Source organism: Apis laboriosa, unplaced genomic scaffold (genome assembly GCF_014066325.1).
Source record: "Apis laboriosa isolate Shangri-la unplaced genomic scaffold, ASM1406632v1 scaffold170_cov151, whole genome shotgun sequence".
Taxonomy (NCBI): domain Eukaryota; kingdom Metazoa; phylum Arthropoda; class Insecta; order Hymenoptera; family Apidae; genus Apis; species Apis laboriosa.
In genome coordinates, this window is record NW_025222134.1 from 106,465 (window position 1) to 128,181 (window position 21,717).

At 27.1% G+C, this 21,717-nt stretch overlaps 5 protein-coding genes across 16 annotated transcripts in view; 1 reads left to right on the top strand and 4 right to left on the bottom strand.

Annotated features, from left to right (window-relative positions):
* Positions 1-149: 149 nt before the first annotated feature.
* Positions 150-788, bottom strand: LOC122711523 (sperm-associated antigen 7 homolog). The gene is made up of 4 exons (XM_043930358.1): positions 763-788; positions 458-695; positions 355-409; positions 150-253 (listed from the first exon to the last, which is right to left on the bottom strand). The coding sequence occupies exons 1-4, from the start codon at positions 786-788 to the stop codon at positions 150-152; spliced, it is 423 nt and encodes a 140-aa protein (XP_043786293.1).
* Positions 554-4,594, bottom strand: LOC122711484. 5 transcript variants are annotated; one of them, XR_006346105.1, is made up of 9 exons: positions 4,184-4,307; positions 3,535-3,651; positions 3,200-3,441; positions 2,758-3,132; positions 2,408-2,588; positions 2,054-2,269; positions 1,778-1,943; positions 763-851; positions 554-695 (listed from the first exon to the last, which is right to left on the bottom strand). XR_006346105.1 is itself a non-coding variant. In XM_043930290.1 (8 exons), exons 2-8 carry the CDS (start codon positions 4,190-4,192, stop codon positions 1,704-1,706), a joined length of 1,380 nt encoding a protein of 459 aa, XP_043786225.1. In that variant the 5' UTR covers positions 4,193-4,224; positions 4,498-4,594; the 3' UTR covers positions 1,628-1,703. The 5 variants fall into 5 exon arrangements, 3 of the variants coding, with proteins under 3 accessions (XP_043786225.1, XP_043786227.1, XP_043786224.1); XR_006346106.1 differs by lacking the exons at positions 554-695; positions 763-851 and adding exons at positions 930-989; positions 1,069-1,166; XM_043930290.1 differs by lacking the exons at positions 554-695; positions 763-851 and adding an exon at positions 4,498-4,594 and having other exon boundaries at positions 1,628-1,943; positions 4,184-4,224.
* On the bottom strand, positions 4,440-8,017 carry LOC122711551 (nucleolar protein 10). The gene is made up of 11 exons (XM_043930436.1): positions 7,839-8,017; positions 7,694-7,739; positions 7,349-7,563; positions 7,132-7,268; positions 6,826-7,038; positions 6,494-6,722; positions 5,987-6,406; positions 5,610-5,901; positions 4,918-5,137; positions 4,679-4,775; positions 4,440-4,607 (listed from the first exon to the last, which is right to left on the bottom strand). The coding sequence occupies exons 1-11, from the start codon at positions 7,902-7,904 to the stop codon at positions 4,506-4,508; spliced, it is 2,037 nt and encodes a 678-aa protein (XP_043786371.1). The 5' UTR covers positions 7,905-8,017; the 3' UTR covers positions 4,440-4,505.
* A 643-nt stretch (positions 8,018-8,660) lies between these two features.
* LOC122711480 (profilin) lies at positions 8,661-15,982 on the top strand. Of its 2 annotated transcripts, none has more exons than XM_043930285.1 (3): positions 8,661-8,855; positions 12,308-12,589; positions 13,436-15,982. In XM_043930285.1, exons 1-2 carry the CDS (start codon positions 8,745-8,747, stop codon positions 12,575-12,577), a joined length of 381 nt encoding a protein of 126 aa, XP_043786220.1. In that variant the 5' UTR covers positions 8,661-8,744; the 3' UTR covers positions 12,578-12,589; positions 13,436-15,982. The 2 variants fall into 2 exon arrangements, with proteins under 2 accessions (XP_043786220.1, XP_043786219.1); XM_043930284.1 differs by having other exon boundaries at positions 8,662-8,855; positions 12,308-12,577.
* A 3,928-nt stretch (positions 15,983-19,910) lies between these two features.
* The window catches only part of LOC122711391, a 31,035-nt gene continuing 29,228 nt past the window's right edge, over positions 19,911-21,717 (bottom strand). For 5 of the 7 annotated variants that reach the window (XM_043930142.1, XM_043930144.1, XM_043930143.1 and 2 more), the window contains one exon: positions 19,911-21,410. In XM_043930142.1, the coding sequence (XP_043786077.1) occupies positions 21,322-21,410 (89 nt within the window). In that variant the 3' untranslated portion in view covers positions 19,911-21,321. The remainder of the gene's footprint in view (positions 21,411-21,717) is intronic. The other 2 variants (XR_006346089.1, XR_006346090.1) reach the window with 2 other exon arrangements.

The following is a 21,717-nucleotide window of genomic DNA, read 5'->3' on the forward strand; positions in this document are numbered from 1 at the left end:
AATAAATAAGTTCATGTGTTATAATCAGTAAAATATGAATAATTTTGCATTTAAACATTTAATTTTATGTCATATCATTAATCTGAAATATTTACAAGTTAGAAATTAAATAAGTTAAATATTTTACATAATTTTGGACATTATTTATTTTATTTTGTACTTTCATCTTGATGATTTGACTCCTTGATACTCATTTCCAATTTTCTTTTCTTAGCTCGTATATCTGCTAATGTTTGTTCTATACTTCTTTGATCTTTTTTATTTTCACTAGGAACTAGAATAAATTTTAATTAATAACTAAATATATTTAACAGAGATATATATATATATATCTAATAACAATTGTTTATTTACCACAACCATAACTACTATTAGCTTCTGTTTTTCTAGCTGCTTCTAGAGCAGCTTCCTTTCCAATTAAATGTTGATATTTATCTTTATAATAACTATTTGGTACAAAATTATCTTTTCGTTTTTTGGGTTTAGTAGCAGCCTCCTCCTCTTCTTTGGCTCGCCTTTCTCTCTCCTCTATTAATCTTTTTGCTATTTCTTCGTTCCATTCTTCTCCTCTACGAAGTGCATTTAACTGATCTTCAGATGGAGCATGTTCCCTTTTAAAAATCACAATATGACGGTCAATGCCTTCTTCACCAAATGAATATGCCCATATATTTGCTACTTCAGCAACATCATGTCTATAATATAATAAAACATCAAGATATTATATTATTGATAACTGAAATGATTGTTTTTTTTATATACATTATACTCCTATAAATTTGATCCATTGGTGGAAATTTGTATTCCTTTGCATTGTCATCTTGAAGAAATTTATTAATTTTCTCTTCTACCTGAATCAACATAAAAGAAATAGTACACGTATAACCTCATTTAATAGAAATTAAGACGCAAAATTTAAACCTTTTCTCGGAAAACTTTTAATCTTTCAGCTTCTGCTTTTTGATGCTTTTGATACTCTTCTTTTTGCTCTATGTAATAAAAATTATTTTATAAATATCAAAATAATTAATTGATCAATTATAATATAGGTTAATTATTTTAACTAACTTTTCATTAAAGCCTTTTGTCTGTCACTAATTGTAGGAGGTTTATCCATTGAATTAAGAATAGATCCTAGTAAATCCATGATTTTTATATATAATAAACTGAAATAAATTTACATATACGAAATGAAAAAATTTCGGAAACAAATTTTTCCTTATTAGTTTTATCAGACGCAACAGCACGATAATACTTAGCAAATTCTCAATGTATTAACCAATGACAATTGATTTCATACAAATATACTATTGGCTTAATGCTCATTAACAAAAACAAAAAAGATATGATATACATTAATTTAATGATAATATTTATTAAATAAAAATAAAATCAAAAAAGATTGAAAATAAATTAGATATATTTATTATAATAAATATACATATTCAATTATATGTAGAATTTAATAAAAAGTTAATAATTCAATGTTAACTTTTCTTTTAATATAAGTTTTCTCTTTGAATGTAAATAATGATTAATTTAAATTAATTTTAATATGAATTATAATTTTGAAATTTCTAGATAATGAAGATATAAATGTTACTCTGATTTAAAATATCAATTACATATATATATATATATAAAATGAAAAATATGCAAAAAAATATTTGGTATAATTAGATTTATCAAAATATAAAAAATAATTAAAAAAATTGACATTGTCCTAATGTAAGGATCAAGATACTGCCTATAGTTAGGAGAAGACAAAGGTATCTACCCGTAATTGGTACTCTGAAGAGTTTGGCGCACATTTTCAATGACGATGTATACAAAAGTATAGTATCAAGGTCTTCACCCGGAGTGCTTTGATATACGAATGGTCTAATTCGTACTTCGTGTCCGATACTTTGAATCATAGAACAAGCAGCAGTTAAACGAGCTGCCTATTAAAAAAATAAAAGAAGTTCAAATATTTTTTCTTTATTTTGAATTTTCGAATTTTTGAATAATATCAAGTATTTATTTTGATCGTATTTTTTACAGATAAACATACCTGAATAAAGGGAGCTATTGATATTAAAATCCAAAGAATTACATTTATTATACCAATCCAAGTGACATGATTATTTGGCATATCGCTATTATCATACTGAAGCAACCAAACAATACTAGTGGCTGCCCATGATAAATTTACAATTGTATAAATACATACTGCTAATCCTAATTCATCATTGAAATATTTCAATAATTTTTTAAATTCACTAATTTCCTGTAAAGTAAATGCAGACCTGAATTGTATTCTTCTTTTTCTTATTCTTCTCTTTGTTTTTAATTTTTTAATTTTAATTTATTTTTTTTTTATCAATTATAAACTAAAATAATTATTTATAAAGGTAGATATACAAACCCTCATCCAATCAATAGGAGATAAAGTATGATAAAGTAATTTTCCACGAAGAAAATATAAATGTGCTAGTAAAAGTTGCCCTTGCAAACAATAGCTTGTAATAATTGTTCCTTGAACCATATCATGCCATAATGTACAGACAATTAAAAGTATCTTCAATATTATTTTTACTTGATTTGGACTACCCATAAAATAAATTTGGAAGAAATATAAATAATTTTAACAATATGAAAATAATTACTTTAAATGAAATGTTTCAAAATATGAAATTAAATATAGTTTAAAAATGAAAAAAAAATAAATTTTAATTATTATATTTTATTAAGCAAAAATTTTATATAGAAAATTACCTGTATTCTAACCATTGAAATATAATGCTTTCTTGGGCTATTAAGACATTTACTGTAATTAATGCCATAATTATCCATACAAGACTCAATGCTATAAATAACCACAGTATCCATACAAGTTTTCTCTGATTTCCACGATTTGCAGGATTAGATGATAAAAGAAATGCTCTTTCCATTAAATTTTGTAATTGTTCATTTTCTTTAATTCGAAATAGATATATAGTATATAAGTATGCAATTAAATGTAAAATACTGGGAACTAGATAACTAAATATAACATTTCCATAGCAAATAACTTTTTCTGAATGTTGCTTATTGATGGATGTCATTTGAAATTTCAAAGGCATTGTTTTATAACAAAAGCCTCTATCTCTCCTGAAAAATTAATTACTTAAATACTTAATAAAAATCATATTAAAAATACTATATTAGATATTATTACCTAAAACATGCCATATATTGTAAAATATATCCAATGCACATAAATATTGTGACCTGCAAAGTATGAAGATTTGCAAAAATACAATAACAAGAGCATCGTTGTGAATCATCACTACTCATTGGTTTTAAACCCATTATTCCTAATAATGTCAAATATGGTTTTAATATTTTGTGTTTACAATAATGAAGTACTGCAGATGTGTTTAATATTTCAAAATTTGGCATTTCTGTGATTTCACCAACCTATTAAGAGATAAAAATTATAACTTATATACATATTTATATATTTATATTTATATATATTTATATACTAAAGTGAGAAGTATTAAATCTTACTTCTGTACTTTGCATTTGTAAATCTGATAATCCAGATGGTGTAGATTCTTGCACTGTTTCTTCATGATTTTGTTGAGGAGGATCTTTTCCATTCTTTGATTCATTATGTGAACTTGCCTATAAAGAATAACAATTAGAATATAATTAAAACACAAAATAATTTTGTTATTTTAATATATTTAATATATATATTTGCTTTGATTTTAATATATTTGATTTTACAATATTAGAAAATTATTAAATCATTTATAATTATTAGAAAAAAAAAAGTTTAAAATAACAACATAATTATATTTTTTTTAAATGTAGATTTTATAATCTATTAAAATTGGAAATAAAATAAATAATTAAATTATAGATAGATTTAGAGAATTAACGATTTAAATGTAAATGTAGACAAATTAAAATAAGCAATACTTATTATATAATAAATTATAATAAATAAAAATAATCATTTTGGATTTCTCTTTAAATAAATATAAATTAATTTAAACTCTTTAAACAAATTAAGTGTTAATTTTATAAATTAAAATTTAATAGTACATACGATAAAATCGGGATATCATATTATATTTATCATATTATGTGATAATCTATATATGTAATTAATAAAAAAAAAGAATTAAATTAAATATGATATAAAACTTACTAATGTCATTTTTCTTGACAAACGGATACGATACTTTTGAACTTGAAAAGAAAACATTTGTATCACTATTTCGTATGATTCACCCTAATGTAAGAATTTCATTATATCACTCTTTTGAGATGACACTTCACCTCTGTCAAGATATCTACATACATCGCGTCAAAATAAATTATTTTATTCAATCTATAACTAACTTCTAGTACAGGATGACACTAAGGAATATAAGAGTTGTTCTTCAAAATAACAATGATAATAAGATAAAGATATTTTTATTTAAAAAAAAATAATTATTTAATATTTAATAAAATAATTACAATAAATATTAACGTTTCATCCTTTTCAAAATTCCTGCTGGTCTTAATAGATGTTTATATCCTTCTCCATGCCTCTCCACATGTAACTTTCTTCGTTTTGTTTGTTTATTCTATAAATAAACACAGATATAAAAATAGATATATATATATGTTTTCAAAGTATGTGTACATGTATATATACCTTTTCACTAATAAAAGTTATTTCTCTGTTTCCACGAGAAGCAGAAATTTTAATATCATTATTTTCATGATTTTTCAATCTTTCTCCTAAAGTAGTCCTAAAAAAAGAATAATAATGATAACAATAATAAAAAAAATTCAGAAGTTTATATTAGATATTTAGATATTAGATTATGTTAGATATTTATTTATTTTTAATCACATATATACATATATATAATAAATAATAAATATACATACTTGTTTTGCTTTTTTGCTATAGGTTTTGCATCTTTGAATTCTACATTTTCTTTAATTTCATAAAGTTGAGGTTCATTCTCAACATATTCATCATTATTTTCTTGTATTCGTTTTTCATTCTTCTTTATCAATCGGTATTGATTTTTCACTTCTTTAACCCATAATTTTTCATCTTCTGAACTACTATCATCATGGATAAAACTTTCATCTGAACTATTATCTAAAAATATAAATTTTTTTATTAAATTAATTAAATGTTATTTCTATTTCATTCAAATCAGTTTTCTAATATTTAATCTAGATTTCATATCTATCAAAGTTGCTAATATATTGTTTCAAGTGAAAATTAAATGATTTCAAATAGTATACATTTAATATAATTTTATATTAAACATAGAGAATATATAAAGATTAATTGTTTTTTCAAATAATATCATATAATTTCTTATATTAATCGATATGCAAATATAGATTATAGTTCTTTAAAATAAAATAAAAAATATTGTTCTCTAAAATAAAAAAGAGTTAATCATTATTCTTTGAAATTATTCTATTCTATTCTTTCTATTTAAAATATTTTTAGTATTATTCAATCTTGTAGATTTTCAAAAATAAATAATTTAAATTTAAAAAACGGAACAATATGTAATATATATATATATATATAATAAATATATCTATATTCATATAACCATAGTGTTCGTTTTCCACATCATCAATTTCTATTCTTTCTTCTATTTCTTTTTCAGCTTCTTTGGCCTTTAGCTTCTTTGCTTTACTCTTACTGAGTTGTGAAATGACAGGATTTAATAATAAGTACTCTTCTGAAGTTTTATCTACTTGAAAATCTGGATTAATAAACAATTCTTTAAAACGTTCATCTGTTAGAAGATTAGAAGAACTTTTTCTTTTTTTTTTCTCATTTGTTTCATTATCCATTAATTTTAATGCAAGTTCTTTATTTACAATTGGTATTTTTTGAATCTATAAATAATATAATATATTTAATATAAATGTATATTAAAAATATCACATAAATTATATTATAAAGTAATAAAGTATTCAATACCTGTACTCTACTACTGCAAGTTTCTTCTATTTTTTGTTGTATTTTCTTCTTTTTATATTGTTCAAATTCAAATGGTTTCATTACGTCTCTTGCTTTTCTATATAATCGCATATCTATAAAATAACCATGCATGTAAGCTCTAAGAAGATTGGTGCCTTTTAAATGTGAAAGACCTAATTCATCCAAATCTTTCTCAGTTATAAATTTATAATCATCATAGATTATTTCATAATTTAATTCTTCTAGTTCTTCTGTAAGATTATCCAGAAAACTACACCATGAGGGAGCTGGACCAAGAGATGGAACATAGAATGTTTGTATTTTTGTATGTTCATTAGCAATTAAAAGCATTCCTGTATTTGGTATAATACACATATCATTAAAATCATGTTGTGCTTCTATAGATGTATATAATTTACCCTAAAATATTATTTTAATATTTAAAAATAAATACTATTGTTATGTATTGTTTTCTTTATCACACATTAAATCACAAATTTTATTTACACTATTTTTTTCCCACATTTTTACTATGGAACTATCCATAGAATAAACTATATCCATTTTCTTATGGAATTCAATATTTTTAATAGGTAAACCATACATATGATCTTTTACTAAAAATGGTTTGTTTGAACGAATGTCATATAATAATACTTGTCCAGTTGATGTGCCCACTCCAAATGTTAAACTTCCTTGAAATTTTAAACTAGTAATTGCAGGAATTTTTTCTAATCTAAATAATAATAGAATAAAAATTTTGTTATTATAAAACAAATATTGTTATAAAAACTATATTTAAAAATACTATAAAATTATTGATATAATATATATCTTACTTATTATCTTGATTAATGCAATGCAAAGCACAATCCAAAATACCAACTTTATTTCTAGCACGAGGATCCCATGCTTCTATTGTTCCATCTTCTGTTCCAATAACAAGAAGATGATGTATAGGATTTATTTCACATTTATTTAATGATGATGCCTCTGTTAAAAAAGATTGTAAAAATTGTCCTCTTTCAAGATTTATTCTGTAAATTTCGTTACTGTAACATATACATATTGCAAATTAATGAAATATATTTTCAATAATTACAATTTTAATTAAAAATTATAACTCAAAATATTATGCACCAAACCTATCTCCTACAACAAAAATATCACAAGATGGATAATGATATTTCATATCTCTTCCAAAACGAGGTACTCTAAGTATGTAATATTTTCCATGAGCAACATGAAATTGAATGCTTCTATCGCAACATAAAAATATTAACTAAAAATAAAAAAATAATATTATATTTAATTATGAAAATATAATACTATATATAATATATATATAATGTAAATACATACTTTACTATAATCATCTGATAATATTTCAAAAGCAATAGCTTCCGAATCAAAACATCTTTCAAACTTTAAAGATAGATTCTTTACATCAAAGCATTTAACACGTGGTTTATATATACCTGTTGCTAAAATATATTGTCCATCATTTGTAATTTTGATAGAAGTACTAATACCAGGCATATCAAAATCTTGAATAAGTTCAATTCGACGTCGTATATCTATTATAATATTATGATTATATGTATAATTATATTTTATCATATTATCATATTTATTACATTTAATAAAATATTTATAATATATTTATATATTATTTATTATACCTGATAAAATATTTATGAAACTTACCAATATTTTTCTTTAATAAAGCACGTCTTTTTCGTTCAGATAACCACTGAAAAAAATTAAATGATGAAATGATAGAAATTAATATGTAGTTATATTTAATATATAATAATGATATATTTAAAAAAATGAAAATAAAAAGATTTACCTCTGGAAGAGATTTCCCAGCACTTAAGTTATATATTTTTACATTGTTTGGACAAGATACTTGCATTTTGAAAAGAGATTTAATAGCTAAAATCTATCAAATTTATTATTCATATTTAAAATTAATTAATCATGTTTAAAATTAATTAAAAATTAAATAAGCAAAACACGTGTATAATGTTTTTTACAAAGTAAAACTGTATATGCATATATTAAGTATACATGATATATATATATATATATCATGAACCTATGTATATATATTTTTAAAGAAAGATGTCGCTATAATGTTCTTTGTTCTGTATAAAATAAAAAAATGATTAAACAAAATGGTAAAGAACGAATGAATATTATTAATAAATTAAATAATAGTCATTTTGATTATTGTTTTATTAATTAAAAAGTATTAATTTCAATATAAAAAAAATTAAAAATATGTTAAATTAACATTTGAAATCGATATATATATATATATCGTATAAAGATATAAAGGAATAAAAAATAAAATTTTTATAAAACAATAAAAATATTAAATAAAAATTGTATCATTTAATGTTAGATTTAAAAAGAGAAAAAAAGATATGAATATAATATATAATTTTCATCAAAATAAGAAAAAACTCATTCTGGTTTTTAACATATTGATTGCAAAATCTATAAGTTGGCATAACTGTGTAGTCAATTACCGGCCGGTCATCAAGAGTGGGGGAAATACGATCATCGGCACCCGCGAGTCTGGAGGGGCCAAGAGGGGTCGCTACAAACCACGAAGAGACGAGAGGAGGGGCAAGAGAGAAGTGTGGCCGGCGTTCAGCGCATATAGGTAGTCGTGAGAAGAGTCAGTCGGTGACGGGTAGTGTCTTTAGTGGCGTGGTGAACGATTGAATTGAGCCGCTTGTGTTAAAAAATGAGCTGGCAGGATTACGTTGACAAGCAGCTGCTCGCGTCTCGGTGTGTTACCAAAGCTGCGATTGCAGGACACGATGGCAATCTTTGGGCAAAGTCTGAAGGCTTCGAAGTGAGTATATTATTCGACTAATGTCTCGCAAGCTTATTATTAGCTAGGCGACAAGAGGGAAAGTACGCACTGAATATATCTTGAAGAAATTTAGATATATAATAGCAGTAGCTTGTATTTGGTATTTTTTATTTCTTTTGATTTTCCTTTAAGTATTATTCACAACAAGTATCGAATATTTTCTATTTATTCAGACTCCAATCGCGTAGAATTGGATATATCTAGTATATGATATATTAATATGTAATGTATGTATTTATTCGTAATAGAATTTTATGCGTGTTGGTTAAGTACGTACAAGTTTTAATATATTTTATTGGAACTGAAGTGAATTTTGCAAAATAACATATATATATATATATATATGAATATATATATATATATATACACATATATATAGAATATATATAATAGTAATTTTATCATAAATAATAATACTGCGTAATCATTAAGACAATTAGTTCTTCCAAAACAAAGAAATACACATTCTCATGTGTTTAATAAATAGCAAAAATCGTTTAAGTTCCGCGTGTTGACCCGGCATGATTGTTCCCTCGTGTTAGCGACGCCGGTTAGATCGTTTAATAGTCCAAATTAAGTTGTGGGATATAGTTGAAATTTATCATTATATAATCTGCAATAATTGACATTTTTGAACATCTCCAGAATTTTGTCCACCGCCCAAATATGTCTGCAGCAAAGAGCCGGCCATCGTAGATGGTAATATTACTGAATCGATTGAAAAAATTAGTAATAGAATAAGTAAATGGATATATTTGTCTAAAAATTTTGAAAAAAAAATTCACTTGATATATTTAAAAAAGGAATCTGACAAGTTAGGGTGTGGCAATTTTTACTACAGAAAATTTTGCCTGGTCGAACTTGAATGGTTTTCGACTACGTTTAACATGGCTGCCTGCCGGGCACGTTGCCACTGCCGCCCATAGAAATGGTGGCTCTTATTCTCAGTGGTGGCTTCTATTTTTTGTTGAAACTGATTCATGCTTAAAATTTTTTCATTAGTTATAATGCACAGTAGCGAATATCTGAGAACTAACGAAAATTTGAACATTGATATTTGTTACAAAGCATGACTCATTTCGGAAACGATTCTCTGTTATCAAAAGACTATATATATATATATACGTATATATATATATATATATATACGTAGAAACGCCTACGTGTATGTTCAATGCATCAATCTTCTTTCTTTTCTTTTTTCCTATCCTTAAAATATTTGTTGAATAAGTAAAAAATGAAATAAAGATTTTATTACGCATATTGACATACGTCGTATGAAAATTTGTATTTTATATAATTTAAATTTTCAAGTATTATTTTTTAATTATTTTTTATTTTAATTATTTAAGTATATTTAACAATTAAATTTATTTAAATAATCAAGTTTTTGATATTTTATATTTTTTTCCTCATTAAAATTCTAAATTTATAATATTAGAAAAAAGGATCAGGGACAGTTCTAGAAAAGTTGATTCTGATCGATGCGCCATCTGCATTACATTTAAAAAAGCTTTTATGATCATGTCGGTAAAATTTAAGAGCCTTGAATTAGTCGTGTTAGTGAAATGAAATGATAGAGGTCAGTTAAGAATATTGAGAAAGTTTGAATAAGTGGATACAGATATAGGGAATTTATAATTAAAGTTTTCCTTGAATGTTTATTTGAATTTTGATAGATATATTATAAACGCTATTATAAAATCTTTTTTTTAAGAATTCTTTTTTTTTTTATTTTTATTAATCAATTGATAACATATTATTTAATTTTAAGATTATTTGTATAATTTGTATTAATCATGATTTTACTATACTTGCAAATAACCATCTTGAATTATGAACAAAATTAAAAATTTTGAAAATGTATAATTCGCAAATGACAAAATTTCTGTCAAATGTGAACAAGCGCTTTAATGTTGCGGGGAAAGAATAGCAATGCAAGAATGAAGCGTGTTCGGTTACAAGGTAAAGCAGTTCTTTCTTGATTTCAAAGAAAGGTTCTATGCGGAGAGACGGTAAAATGTAAAGATAAAGGTCGCCAGCTGCACCGTGGCCTCGCACGCGCACACACACTTTCCGGTTACGAATGCCAAAATGGCGATGCCGGCCGGGCAGCAACCTCCCACAGTACCGTACCTGAAATCGCGAAATGGTCGTTTTGGCACCCGATCAAATTTCTAATAAAATCTTGTTATTTCATTTTACTTTTAATTTTAATCTTTTATTTATTTGGAATTACATTATCTTGAAAACATAATATCACTTAATAAATTTTAATAATTAGAATATAAGATAATTAAATAAATAGAAATTTAGACTTAATTAAAAACTTGAAAATAAAACAAATGAAAAAAAAGAAAAAAAAATAATGTTTATTTTTATCTTGAAATGAATTTGTAATATTATTATTATTATAACAATAATTTATATATGATAACAAATTTTTGGATAACAAAGACCATATTTAAATTTTTATTCTAAGTTTAAATTTTAAAAAAGTTATTTTATTAAATACTCGTTATAATGAAATAAATAAGCAATTATTATTATATTTTTTCTCCTAATAGTTATATTTTATTTAAATATTTTTTTGATAAATTTGTATGTATAAATATATATATTTAATTTAATTCGAAATAATTAAGAAGGAATCCTTAAAGTATGATAAATATTCGATTGTGTTTTTTAAATATTCCAGTTATACTTATTTTTTCGTTAACAGAATTTTATTAAAGATCATATAATTATTTAAATGAAATTAAAACACAGCATTGTTTTTTAATATCAATATTAATTTTTATAACGTTGTAAAGTTAAATTCTATCATTTATAAAGTAGTTGCAATTTAAATGTATATTACAATTTTTCTTGTAATAATATAAGACAAAAATTATAAAAAATAATTATAAATATAAATATTTTTACTAACATGATATATTTCTAGTTATTTATCGAGCATATATATATATACATATATTTTTAATATAATTAAATTAAATATATTATAAATACTATTATAAATCAAATAAACAATTAATCTGTGTATTTTTATGATTATAATATATAATATTAAACTCTTTCTTTGTATGATATAAAAAAATGGACTTCTATGAATGTTATGAATTAAATACAAATATAAAGTAAATTGAAGTCCATAAAAACTTACAATATAATCTAAAAAAATATGTAAAATTATTTTTATATTATATATTATAAAAATATTTAATATTATTTATTTTTATTGGTGTATTGGTAATTGTATTAATTTTCGTTAAAATATTATTATAAAATTAAAACTGAGAATAAAACACAATAATGCGTTTGAATATAATAAACATAATAATTTCTATCATTTTTATCTAATTTTGATTTTATTTAATTTATTTCAATTTATATTAAGTCAACAAACATATGACGATTTGTATGTATAGGTAAGTAAAGAGGAGTTGACGAAATTGGTCCAGGGATTTGAAGAACAAGATATTTTGACGTCGTCGGGTGTCACCTTGGCCGGCAACAGGTACATTTACCTGTCAGGTACGGATCGAGTGATAAGGGCAAAACTTGGAAAAGTTGGCGTCCACTGCATGAAGACGACGCAAGCAGTAGTTGTCTCTCTTTACGAAGATCCTATACAACCACAGCAAGCCGCATCGGTCGTTGAAAAACTTGGGGACTACCTTGTGTCCTGCGGCTATTAGGTTAGTATATACGTATGTATCATTTGAGTATGGTATTTAGCATTGAATTTTTATTACATTTGTAGAGTAGTTTCTACGATATAATTGCGACGAAATAAATTAAAGCATTAAGTAGCGGCACCGATTAATAATTGTGTAACATACAGAAGTAGCATTTTATGCTTTTCAATAGAAAGATTGAATTAAAATTGAAAGTATGTGTTAAGCAATCCCAAGTTTAAGTTTTGAGTTTATATAACGTCAATTTGCTTGAATACATAAACGTTCCATATTTGATTTTATAATCTTATAATATAAAAGATTATTTATATGAGAGAATTTTGAATATGAATCCATGTAAATTTTCATAAAATAAATAAACAAACGATGAAATTCACAAATTTTTTTCACACGAATAAAAAGATATACGTATAAGTTCATAAGTCATTTTCGCATAATTTTAGTTAACCACTTTGGCTCGATGTATCAGTTTGCAATGATGACTAATCATAGACTTATGCTGTCCCTCGTTCTTGAATTGCGTGTATATTGCGAAGTATAAATATTTCTTACGGATAAATATTTCTTCTTTAATTAAAAAAAATGAACAATGCAAGAACAGCATAAATGTACTTTTTCATATCGTAATATTTTTTAAAAATAATTAAATAAGAAATAGCAATCAAATATGAGACGTAAAATTTTACAATTGAATGAAAAATGACTTAACAAAAAATAATATAAAAAATATATATAGAAAGTTTTAAATTTTTAATGCTTTTTTTTTTTGTTCATATCAATTAAGTAAATAAATATTATACAAGGAAATTAACAGTAAGGTATTTCCCACATTTTTTCTTTTTCTTTTTTTTGTTTCAGTAACCTCTGGGACCCAACATAAATATCTAATATTAATATTAAACGATCGATTATTTTAATGAACAGCGAATGGAATGCGTCATGCCGCACGAGTCGCGCCGGAACTGCCGCAAGCTTGCCGCGCGACATTCGATGAAAAGCAACTACATCAGCAACAACACCAGCAACACAGCTATCATATTCCAGTCGTCGTTCTCTCCTCTTCGATTCGGCTGGTCGACGTTCGAGGAACAGACGCAAGCGCTCATACATATGCGCAATAATTTTTGAAAAAACTCATAGGCATTTACTTGAAAAATGATCGCGCAAATTGTAATCGATGAAGTGCGGTCTTTTCATTGTTTTTGTTTCGATAGTAGCACTTATGTTTTGAATTTTTATTCCAATGTGTATTTACAATCGAGATGTCAATATTAACGACAGAATTCCAAAAACTTCGATGAAGAAAAAAGAAAAAAATGCTTTTTTACAATTGAATAAAAAAAAAAGAATAAAAAAAGAAATGAAAAAAATATAAACTAAAAATACATGCAGTTTTACATTTATACAGCTCCATATAAACAATAAATATTTACTTAAAAAGTGATAGTGATTGGGAATAGATCAAATAAACAATCTTTCATTTGCGAATGATCGTGTGTCGATTCGTCGATGGAGAGAAAAAATACACAAGAAGCATGCATTAAATATAAGAAATAATGATAATAAATAATAGTAAACTATTGCGTGTTAGATTTACAGTCTTTGTAGCGAATGAAAGGATAATAGAAATGGAGAGAAAGAGTGAGCGAAATATGAAAAGGATGAAAGAAAAAGAAAGAGAGTGAACGAAAGCGAGAAAGTATGTTAGAGAAAGTTTAAAGGGATAGAAACTAAAAATGGAAAGGGCGTGAAAGAAAAAATGAATGATCGAGTAAGAAAGAGAACGTGCGAATGAGAATAATAAGGGAAAAGGGGAGGTAGCATGAAAGGATTGATTTTTAAAGATTGAACAGCAAGAATCGTGAAACGGAAACAAGGAGCGGTTGTCTAAAGGTATGTCGGAGAGCGCAATAGAGGTACAATATCGATGATAAAGAACAAGAAAAAGAAATATGTAAAAGCGACTACGTCGATAAGATAGTGACGGTAAGGAGGACGGTGCGGATGGTGCGGGCAAACGTGCGGCAGAGGGTGAAAAGGCGTGGATTGATACGATCCTGGCCACCTCCCTCTCCCAGATCGATACAACCCTTTTAACTATTTACTCTCTTTAATATTGCTATGTGTAAGAAAAATAAAACAAACTGACAAGAGACATGTCATTTATCGAGAAAGAAATAGAGAGGAACGGGGATGAGAACTGGAACGAGAGTCGAAGATATACACCAAGATAATATAAATATATAAATATGACATTCGAGCGCGCGTGACATGCATACAGAACACAAAATATATGATTGCAAAAGTTGAAAGAACTATACACGGAACAGAAGTTAATAATTAAATTGTTCGATCTTCATATTTTCATTTATTCTTATATCTTTATTTTTCTTTCTTATTAAATGATCAATATTTCTTAGCACAATTTTTTATCAAAGATAATATTAATGTGGAACTAGTTGAAAATTAAATATATTAAAATGCAACATTGAAATTTGGATCTATTAAGCATTTAAAAGAATAGATTCCTTTGACCGTGTAAATGTTTCTCATTCGATTAATGCAGTCTTATACGAGTTATATCGAGAAATACCCACGCAGTCATACAGATGCGTTCACGCGTACACATACACACGCTCATATACATGACATACATACATTTAATACACGATACTGCTACCATTTATTATTACTGTAATATTATTGCTACTATTATTACTATAACTGATTGCTTGTCGATTCGGCTGGCGTCAAGCAGCAACCCAAACTACTATGTAACGATTTTTATTGATAACAAAATAAGGAATAAACATTGAAGTAATAATTGTAATAAAAGGTAACTCCCAGGCGTCGTTGAAATATTCGCATCTGCCTCATACTTTTAACTTTTCCTTTTTTATTTGGAAAAGGAATAATATATTTTGATCCTTTCATTTTATAAAATCATCGTATTTGAGATCAACGATGCGACTACTATATTTTTCGTGCTTTATTAAACTCAATGGCCGATAAACACTTCGACTTTTTAAGAATGTATAACGGAAGATGGTCGACGTTATGGTTCGGACAGGAAAAGCAGAAATAGAAAGCAAAAGCTGGTATATTGGACGGGGAGGGGGGGGTGAGCGAGTGAGGGTGATGGGTGCGCGCGTGAACGCGCGCGCCTGTGTGTATAAGAGAGAGAGAGAGCGAGGGGTACATTTTTGGTCGGTTAAAATTAGATATAACTTTGTAAAGCCGATATACTTGCTCTTAAGATTTTTTTGCATATGTCGATAAGAATCTTCGGAATCATAACACGAATAATGTTTAAAAAAAAAAAATAAATTTGTATAAAGCGGTGTAACGGAGCGTGTTTTGTTTCCATTTATTCATTTATTTCAAATACATTCATAATAATATTTATCGTGGAGTTTTTTTGCTTTACCACCAGATATAGTCGTAGTGGTATATATGATAAAAACCGCATTCTTCCGTCCATGAATGCGATTAAATCAACTTATAAACAATATGTAATTTCTCGGTTTCCAACACGTTGTTTTCGTTCCAATATACAACGATTATTCGAAATTTTATTTATTCGACATATCTTATCGGCAAATTAGACTTACCTGCATGTGCAAAATTAGCACTACATGAAATATTTGCGTTACATTTGTATCGAATGTTCCATTTTTCCGATGTTTTTAATATAAGCCAAAAGGAGATTTCTATAAAATGAATTTATTTGGATAAACGATAAAAAATCATTAAGGACATTAAACATTATTTTAGGTCTTCAACAGTTGCAAACTATTTGATATTATCAGAATTTTCCAATAATTTTTTCAATGATTAATATTATAATATTTTGTTTGATTTTATTCAGAAAGGAAAAAGAAGAATATACCTACGAATATTTCCATTTTCCATTCTATTTTGTTTTATATATTACTTTATTTTGTTGAATAATTTAAATGACTTTTTTTCTTAAAATCGGGAAATAATGGGGTATCCGGCAATATATATATATATATATATATATATATATATATATATATAAATATATATATATATATATATTTATGTACATGTGTACATGCATTATAACACATCATTTCATTTCATTTATAAACTGTTATTTAATTTATTGATAGATTAGAAGATTAAATAAGACTTTTTACAAAATTATCAAGAAAATTTACATAAAAATCGCTCTCGTTTACTTGCATTGATTTTTTTTCTTTTCTTAAAAAACATTACCTCTACTTATCGCGATCGAAATCGTCATATTTTATATTTTCTATCGATCAACGCCTTATAGTCTACTTTTTATCATTCTCGAAATTTATTCGATTTGTTTTGAGTAAATAATAGATGATAACTCAGATCTCTTTTCGCATACTAGAGATCGGTGACGCGTAAACCTTTGCAGTGGAAAAAATAATGCGTATAGATATATGAGATACAAACGAACATGGATGATCTCGGATAATACGTATATAATTCGAAGGAAAGGTTTGGATTGTAATTCACGGGATACGAAATGTCGTCGATATTAGTACCGAGGCGTCGAGCGCTTAATTCGTCGAACGACTTCCTAATCGTGTATTTGTAACCCTGCATTCGTATGTTGCATACTATGTGTTTATTGCCATATCATTTTTTTTAGTACCTTTTATTCTTGTTCTTTTTCACATCTTAAGCGATAAAGCTATTGAATTTGTACTAAAATTTTCCCCCTATCTCGTGTCAACGCGTTAATCCTTTTCCTTTCTACGTAATCTAACTATACAGCATATTTACCCGAGTTTGTTTTCATTTTTGACCCGTTTTTATCCGATTTACATATACTCGCCCAGATCACTTTCATTTAGGGAACAAAGACTAGAAAAACGATGCGCCCAACGAACCGGTCTTAACATCATGATTAGTTTAAATAATGTAAATTGATAATGGCGTACGAACATCGAATCATATCGTATAACTTGTTCGGTAACTTGACTTGAATGTGCGTGGTATATATCGGTATATGGAATTTGTCAGATACAATCATGTTAGAACACATGAAAAAAGTAGATGGTACCCATTAAGATAAGTCGATAATTTGTATTGCGCGGTGTACAAGTATCGTATATTTCTTTCTTCGCATTTGACTCGTAATTCTATAAATTTGTTGATTGTTCATATTTTTTCGATTCTTTCTAAAGATTTTAATCGTTTTTTTTTTTTCGGAAGAAAGAAAAATTTCTCATTCGTGTTTCGCTTCATGTTTATTTTTCAATGTTCATTTTTCTGAATTTAATTAGATTTATTAAGTATATGTATATCTCTTTTATATTGTTTCTCTTTATTTCAGAGAATCCCCATTATTATCGACAATGATTACACGATACCTGTTCTATCCATTAGACATATCTCGATACCCAAAGAAAATAATAGTTTGTATTTTTATTTAAATCGTTGATAAGGAGAAGAAAGAGAAAGAGAAAAAAGGGATGCAGGCAAATAAAAAGGAGGAAGAAAAAATGATGATATGATGAACAAAAAGAACAGCACTGACAAAAGTAATTGAACATGTAGGTTCACGTGCACGTACGCTTACATGCAAAATGATATAAATACCGATGTGGCGAAAATTGTTTTATAAACGTTTCATTTAAATGGCATTAAGTTTAAGTAGCATTAACCTTTATTAGATTAAGTTAAAGTCTTATCAGGTAGATGTGCATGCATCTCAACGAATATGCGACAAAGCGGCCAGCGTGCTCTCGACTTTGGAACTATGCTAATAACAGCAACGTTATGCTAGTAATAGCAACAATAGCAGCAGCAGCAACAATAGCACGCGGCCGAATGTATCTCGAATGCCCATCATTCTCACAGTCCAAATTCTAACATGCGATCTTTCGTCACGAATAGATCGCGGAATAGTTTCTCTTTATCTTCTTACACGTTCTTTTCCATGTTACACTCATAATTTATGATATTGTTATTTACAAGAATCATTATACATACATTGTAGCAAGACCGCGTATTATTTTAACTGTTAAAATAAATAAATATATCGCGTATAAGAAATGAAAACAATATCATAACCTACATTACGATTAAATAGCTTCCGCCATTTTTTTTCTTTCCTTTTCTTCTTTCTTATTTCTTCTTTCCTCTTCCAAGTTATAATAGAACCCTTTTAACCATTAAAGCACATTCACGTCATCGCTTTCGTAAATGTTAATAAATATCTACATACATATATATATTATGTGAAAACAATATGTATAATGCAAAATAATGTGAATAGAATTTTACGATGAATTTAATGATTCGTTCAGGGAATTTCTGTTTGAAAAATATTATTTTGAAAAATAAGAAATAACAACGATGATGATAACGATGACGACAACGACGACGATGACGACGACGAATTTGCGTCATTAGTTGGCACTTAAAACGAGAAAAGGAAAAGGAAATACATAGGAAAAGAGAAAGGAAAAAGATATTCGTTCAGTTAGTTATTTGTACAAAATAGAATCGATCAAACGAATACAAAGAAATGATTTTTATATCTTTGTATATCGGCGCGAGTTTTCGATTTACTTTAAGACAATCTTTGGCATTCAAGCGATTTTTCATTCGATTTTCTTTCGACTTCGTTAAATATCAAAGAGGAGAACGAATATATTATTATCGATTTTCAAACTTGTATTAAATGTAATTTAAAAAGTGTTATCGTTATTATCGTCACCATTTGTTACATTACTGGCTATAATCTTGCTTCTTTTTCCTTCGATATATAACATATCGAATAAAAAATTATAGATAATAATAAGTGAATAAGTAAGCAAGCAAAAAAGTAAGTAAATAAATAATTCAATTAATATGAGATTCGCAGCATTTTATAAAAATAATGCATTATTGTCCGCATTTCACTGCATGTTTCAATGTTTTTTTGCATGCATACAATTAAGTATTTTGGTGCTAGCATTAAAGAATTAACAATGATAGTAACAACGATCATAACAACAATTTATCATAATAATAATAATAAATAACAGCAATAAAAATGAAATTTAAAAAAAAGAAGAAAAATATAAATAAGGCTAATCACAATGATTATTCTGATAAAAATATTAGTATATCAATGATGATAAAAATAATAAATAAATAACTATGAGAAAGACAACAATAATGACGACATAGGCGATAATATAGTAAGATAACAATAAATATATTATAGATATTAACAAAAAAAAAATAATGAGAAGAGCAATAACAAGTTGATATTGCATTAATGGTAATGATAATAGTGATAATGATAAGAGTAATGATGTAATAAAAATAATTTAAATGGTAACGTTGAAACTCAAAAATATTTCATTCGTATAATTACAAATTTTTTAAATAATAATATATATGTAATACAATTTTTTTCTTTACATCGTTATGATTTTTCAACGTATTCGTTTTGTACGCTCTCCTCTTTCTCCTTATTGCTTGTGCCATAATATATATAATCTAACGCAATCTAACACGTATTGAATATTCGTGTACTCGAATACTGGATAACTTATAATTTATTACTCACTTTCTACAAACGTGCTCGCGCGTTGGATACACAAGGAAGATGATGGAAAAGAAACGCCTAGGTGACTGATGCTCGCGATCGGTCGCGACTTGTCGACCGGATGACTAACCACGATGATCGTCGATCGTCGTTGCGTCAATTAGAAAGCCGACTACTGTATTTTTGGCATTGCTAATCAAACAGCTGCCCGTTCCAAACGATTGATCTAACCTTCCACCCCGATGAGATTATTACGACTTAATCGGCGGTTACCTCTGTAAAGTAAAAGTTCCGTTCAATCGAAATCGATCTAGCAATTGGTAAAGCCATACAAGCTTGCGATTACCTCTCGATCCGAAAATTATCCAACTTTTTACCGCTCGAGATACGGAAGAGGGCGCGCGTGCGCATCTCGAAAGCGAAGCCTACGGTTATTGCGAGAAATCGCTATGGATATCGTGTTCGTTTTCAACACTTTCGGTTCGCGTTGAAAGGAAAAAAAAAAAAAAAAATAATAATTGAAAAAATAAAGGAACAAATTTGAAAATATCATCATTCAAATCTTTCGAATAAAAGTAAATATATATAACATTTACTTAAGTTGCGATTTGATCAAAGAATATCGAACGGCGAAAAATGATTTGATTTAAACGCCAGATGGAGATAAAATCGACACGATTCGCGCAGCACTTTACATTATTGCTTCTATTCTGTTTCACGCTTTAAAGTAAAATGCTGAAACGAACAAACGAGTTGTGCGAAAGGAGCTAAACAATATAATATACATAATACTTGTATCATGATGTAACGAAGTGAGAAATGAGATTGAATAAAAAAAAAAATAGAATGAAATAGAGAAAAGGGAAAAGAGAATGTGGGGGAAAGATGGAGAAGAGAAGGAAAAGAAATCAAAGAAAATTGAAAAACATAAAATACGCAAAATGATTTTTACCCACGGATTGACGTAGCTTGTTGTATTCGGAGACCACTGATCGGGCGGAATAAAAGCTCGATGAAATGGACGAAAGAACGCGAACCTTGTCGCTGGTTCTACCACGAAACGGGACCGAGGCTACTGGACGATGCAGCAACAAGCACTGTGCGTCAAAGCGCTTGTAGCGACGTGTTGTCGATAATGGTGTTGTTGCCGCGATGTCTGTCGTTGCTGGTGGCCCATCACCCTACCGCCTAACCTGGGCTATTGGTTCTCCAATGAATAATGACGTGATCTCTTCCAGAAACCTTTGAAGAATCCTTTCTTTTTAGGCGCGTCCCCACACTCGGCCGCTGAAACAAAAAGATGATATGGCTCTTTCGCCTATATACATGTTTCCTTTTTCTTCTCTGCTCTTTTATTACCAAGAATCATTCTTATTTATTTCTTATTTATTATTTCTACGAGAAAAAAATTGTTGCGGTAAGATTGCATTATCTATTGCGTTTATTTAATTTATTATATATCAAAATCCTTGTATCCGAGTTGGTAGTGGGGCGACGTACGTACCAAACAGCATCGTATATTTCAGCCACGTTTTTACTCTCACTATATGTTAATAGGGGAAGCGTTGGCAATTGTCTGTCGCCTGCATAATAA

Bases quoted from the DNA above. Each gene is read 5' to 3' on its own strand.
- LOC122711484 (XM_043930289.1), bottom strand. From the start codon at position 4,240: ATGTTTTCTTTTCAAGTTCAAAAGTATCGTATCCGTTTGTCAAGAAAA. The intron at 2,589-2,757 runs GTAATTTTCTAT...TTTTATGGGTAG, and splicing joins TTTCAATGGTTAGAATACAG to TCCAAATCAAGTAAAAATAA. The intron at 1,944-2,053 runs GTATGTTTATCT...TTTTTTTAATAG, and splicing joins CAATAGCTCCCTTTATTCAG to GCAGCTCGTTTAACTGCTGC.
- LOC122711551 (XM_043930436.1), bottom strand. From the start codon at position 7,904: ATGCAAGTATCTTGTCCAAACAATGTAAAAATATATAACTTAAGTGCT. The intron at 7,740-7,838 runs GTAAATCTTTTT...AATTTTTTTCAG, and splicing joins CTGGGAAATCTCTTCCAGAG to TGGTTATCTGAACGAAAAAG. The intron at 7,039-7,131 runs GTTTGGTGCATA...TATATGTTACAG, and splicing joins ATTTTTGTTGTAGGAGATAG to TAACGAAATTTACAGAATAA.
- LOC122711480 (XM_043930285.1), top strand. From the start codon at position 8,745: ATGAGCTGGCAGGATTACGTTGACAAGCAGCTGCTCGCGTCTCGGTGT. The intron at 8,856-12,307 runs GTGAGTATATTA...TTGTATGTATAG, and splicing joins CAAAGTCTGAAGGCTTCGAA to GTAAGTAAAGAGGAGTTGAC.
- LOC122711523 (XM_043930358.1), bottom strand. From the start codon at position 788: ATGGATCAAATTTATAGGAGTATAAT. The intron at 696-762 runs GTATATAAAAAA...ATTATATTATAG, and splicing joins CAAATTTATAGGAGTATAAT to ACATGATGTTGCTGAAGTAG. The intron at 410-457 runs GTACCAAATAGT...TTAATTGGAAAG, and splicing joins AAAAACGAAAAGATAATTTT to GAAGCTGCTCTAGAAGCAGC.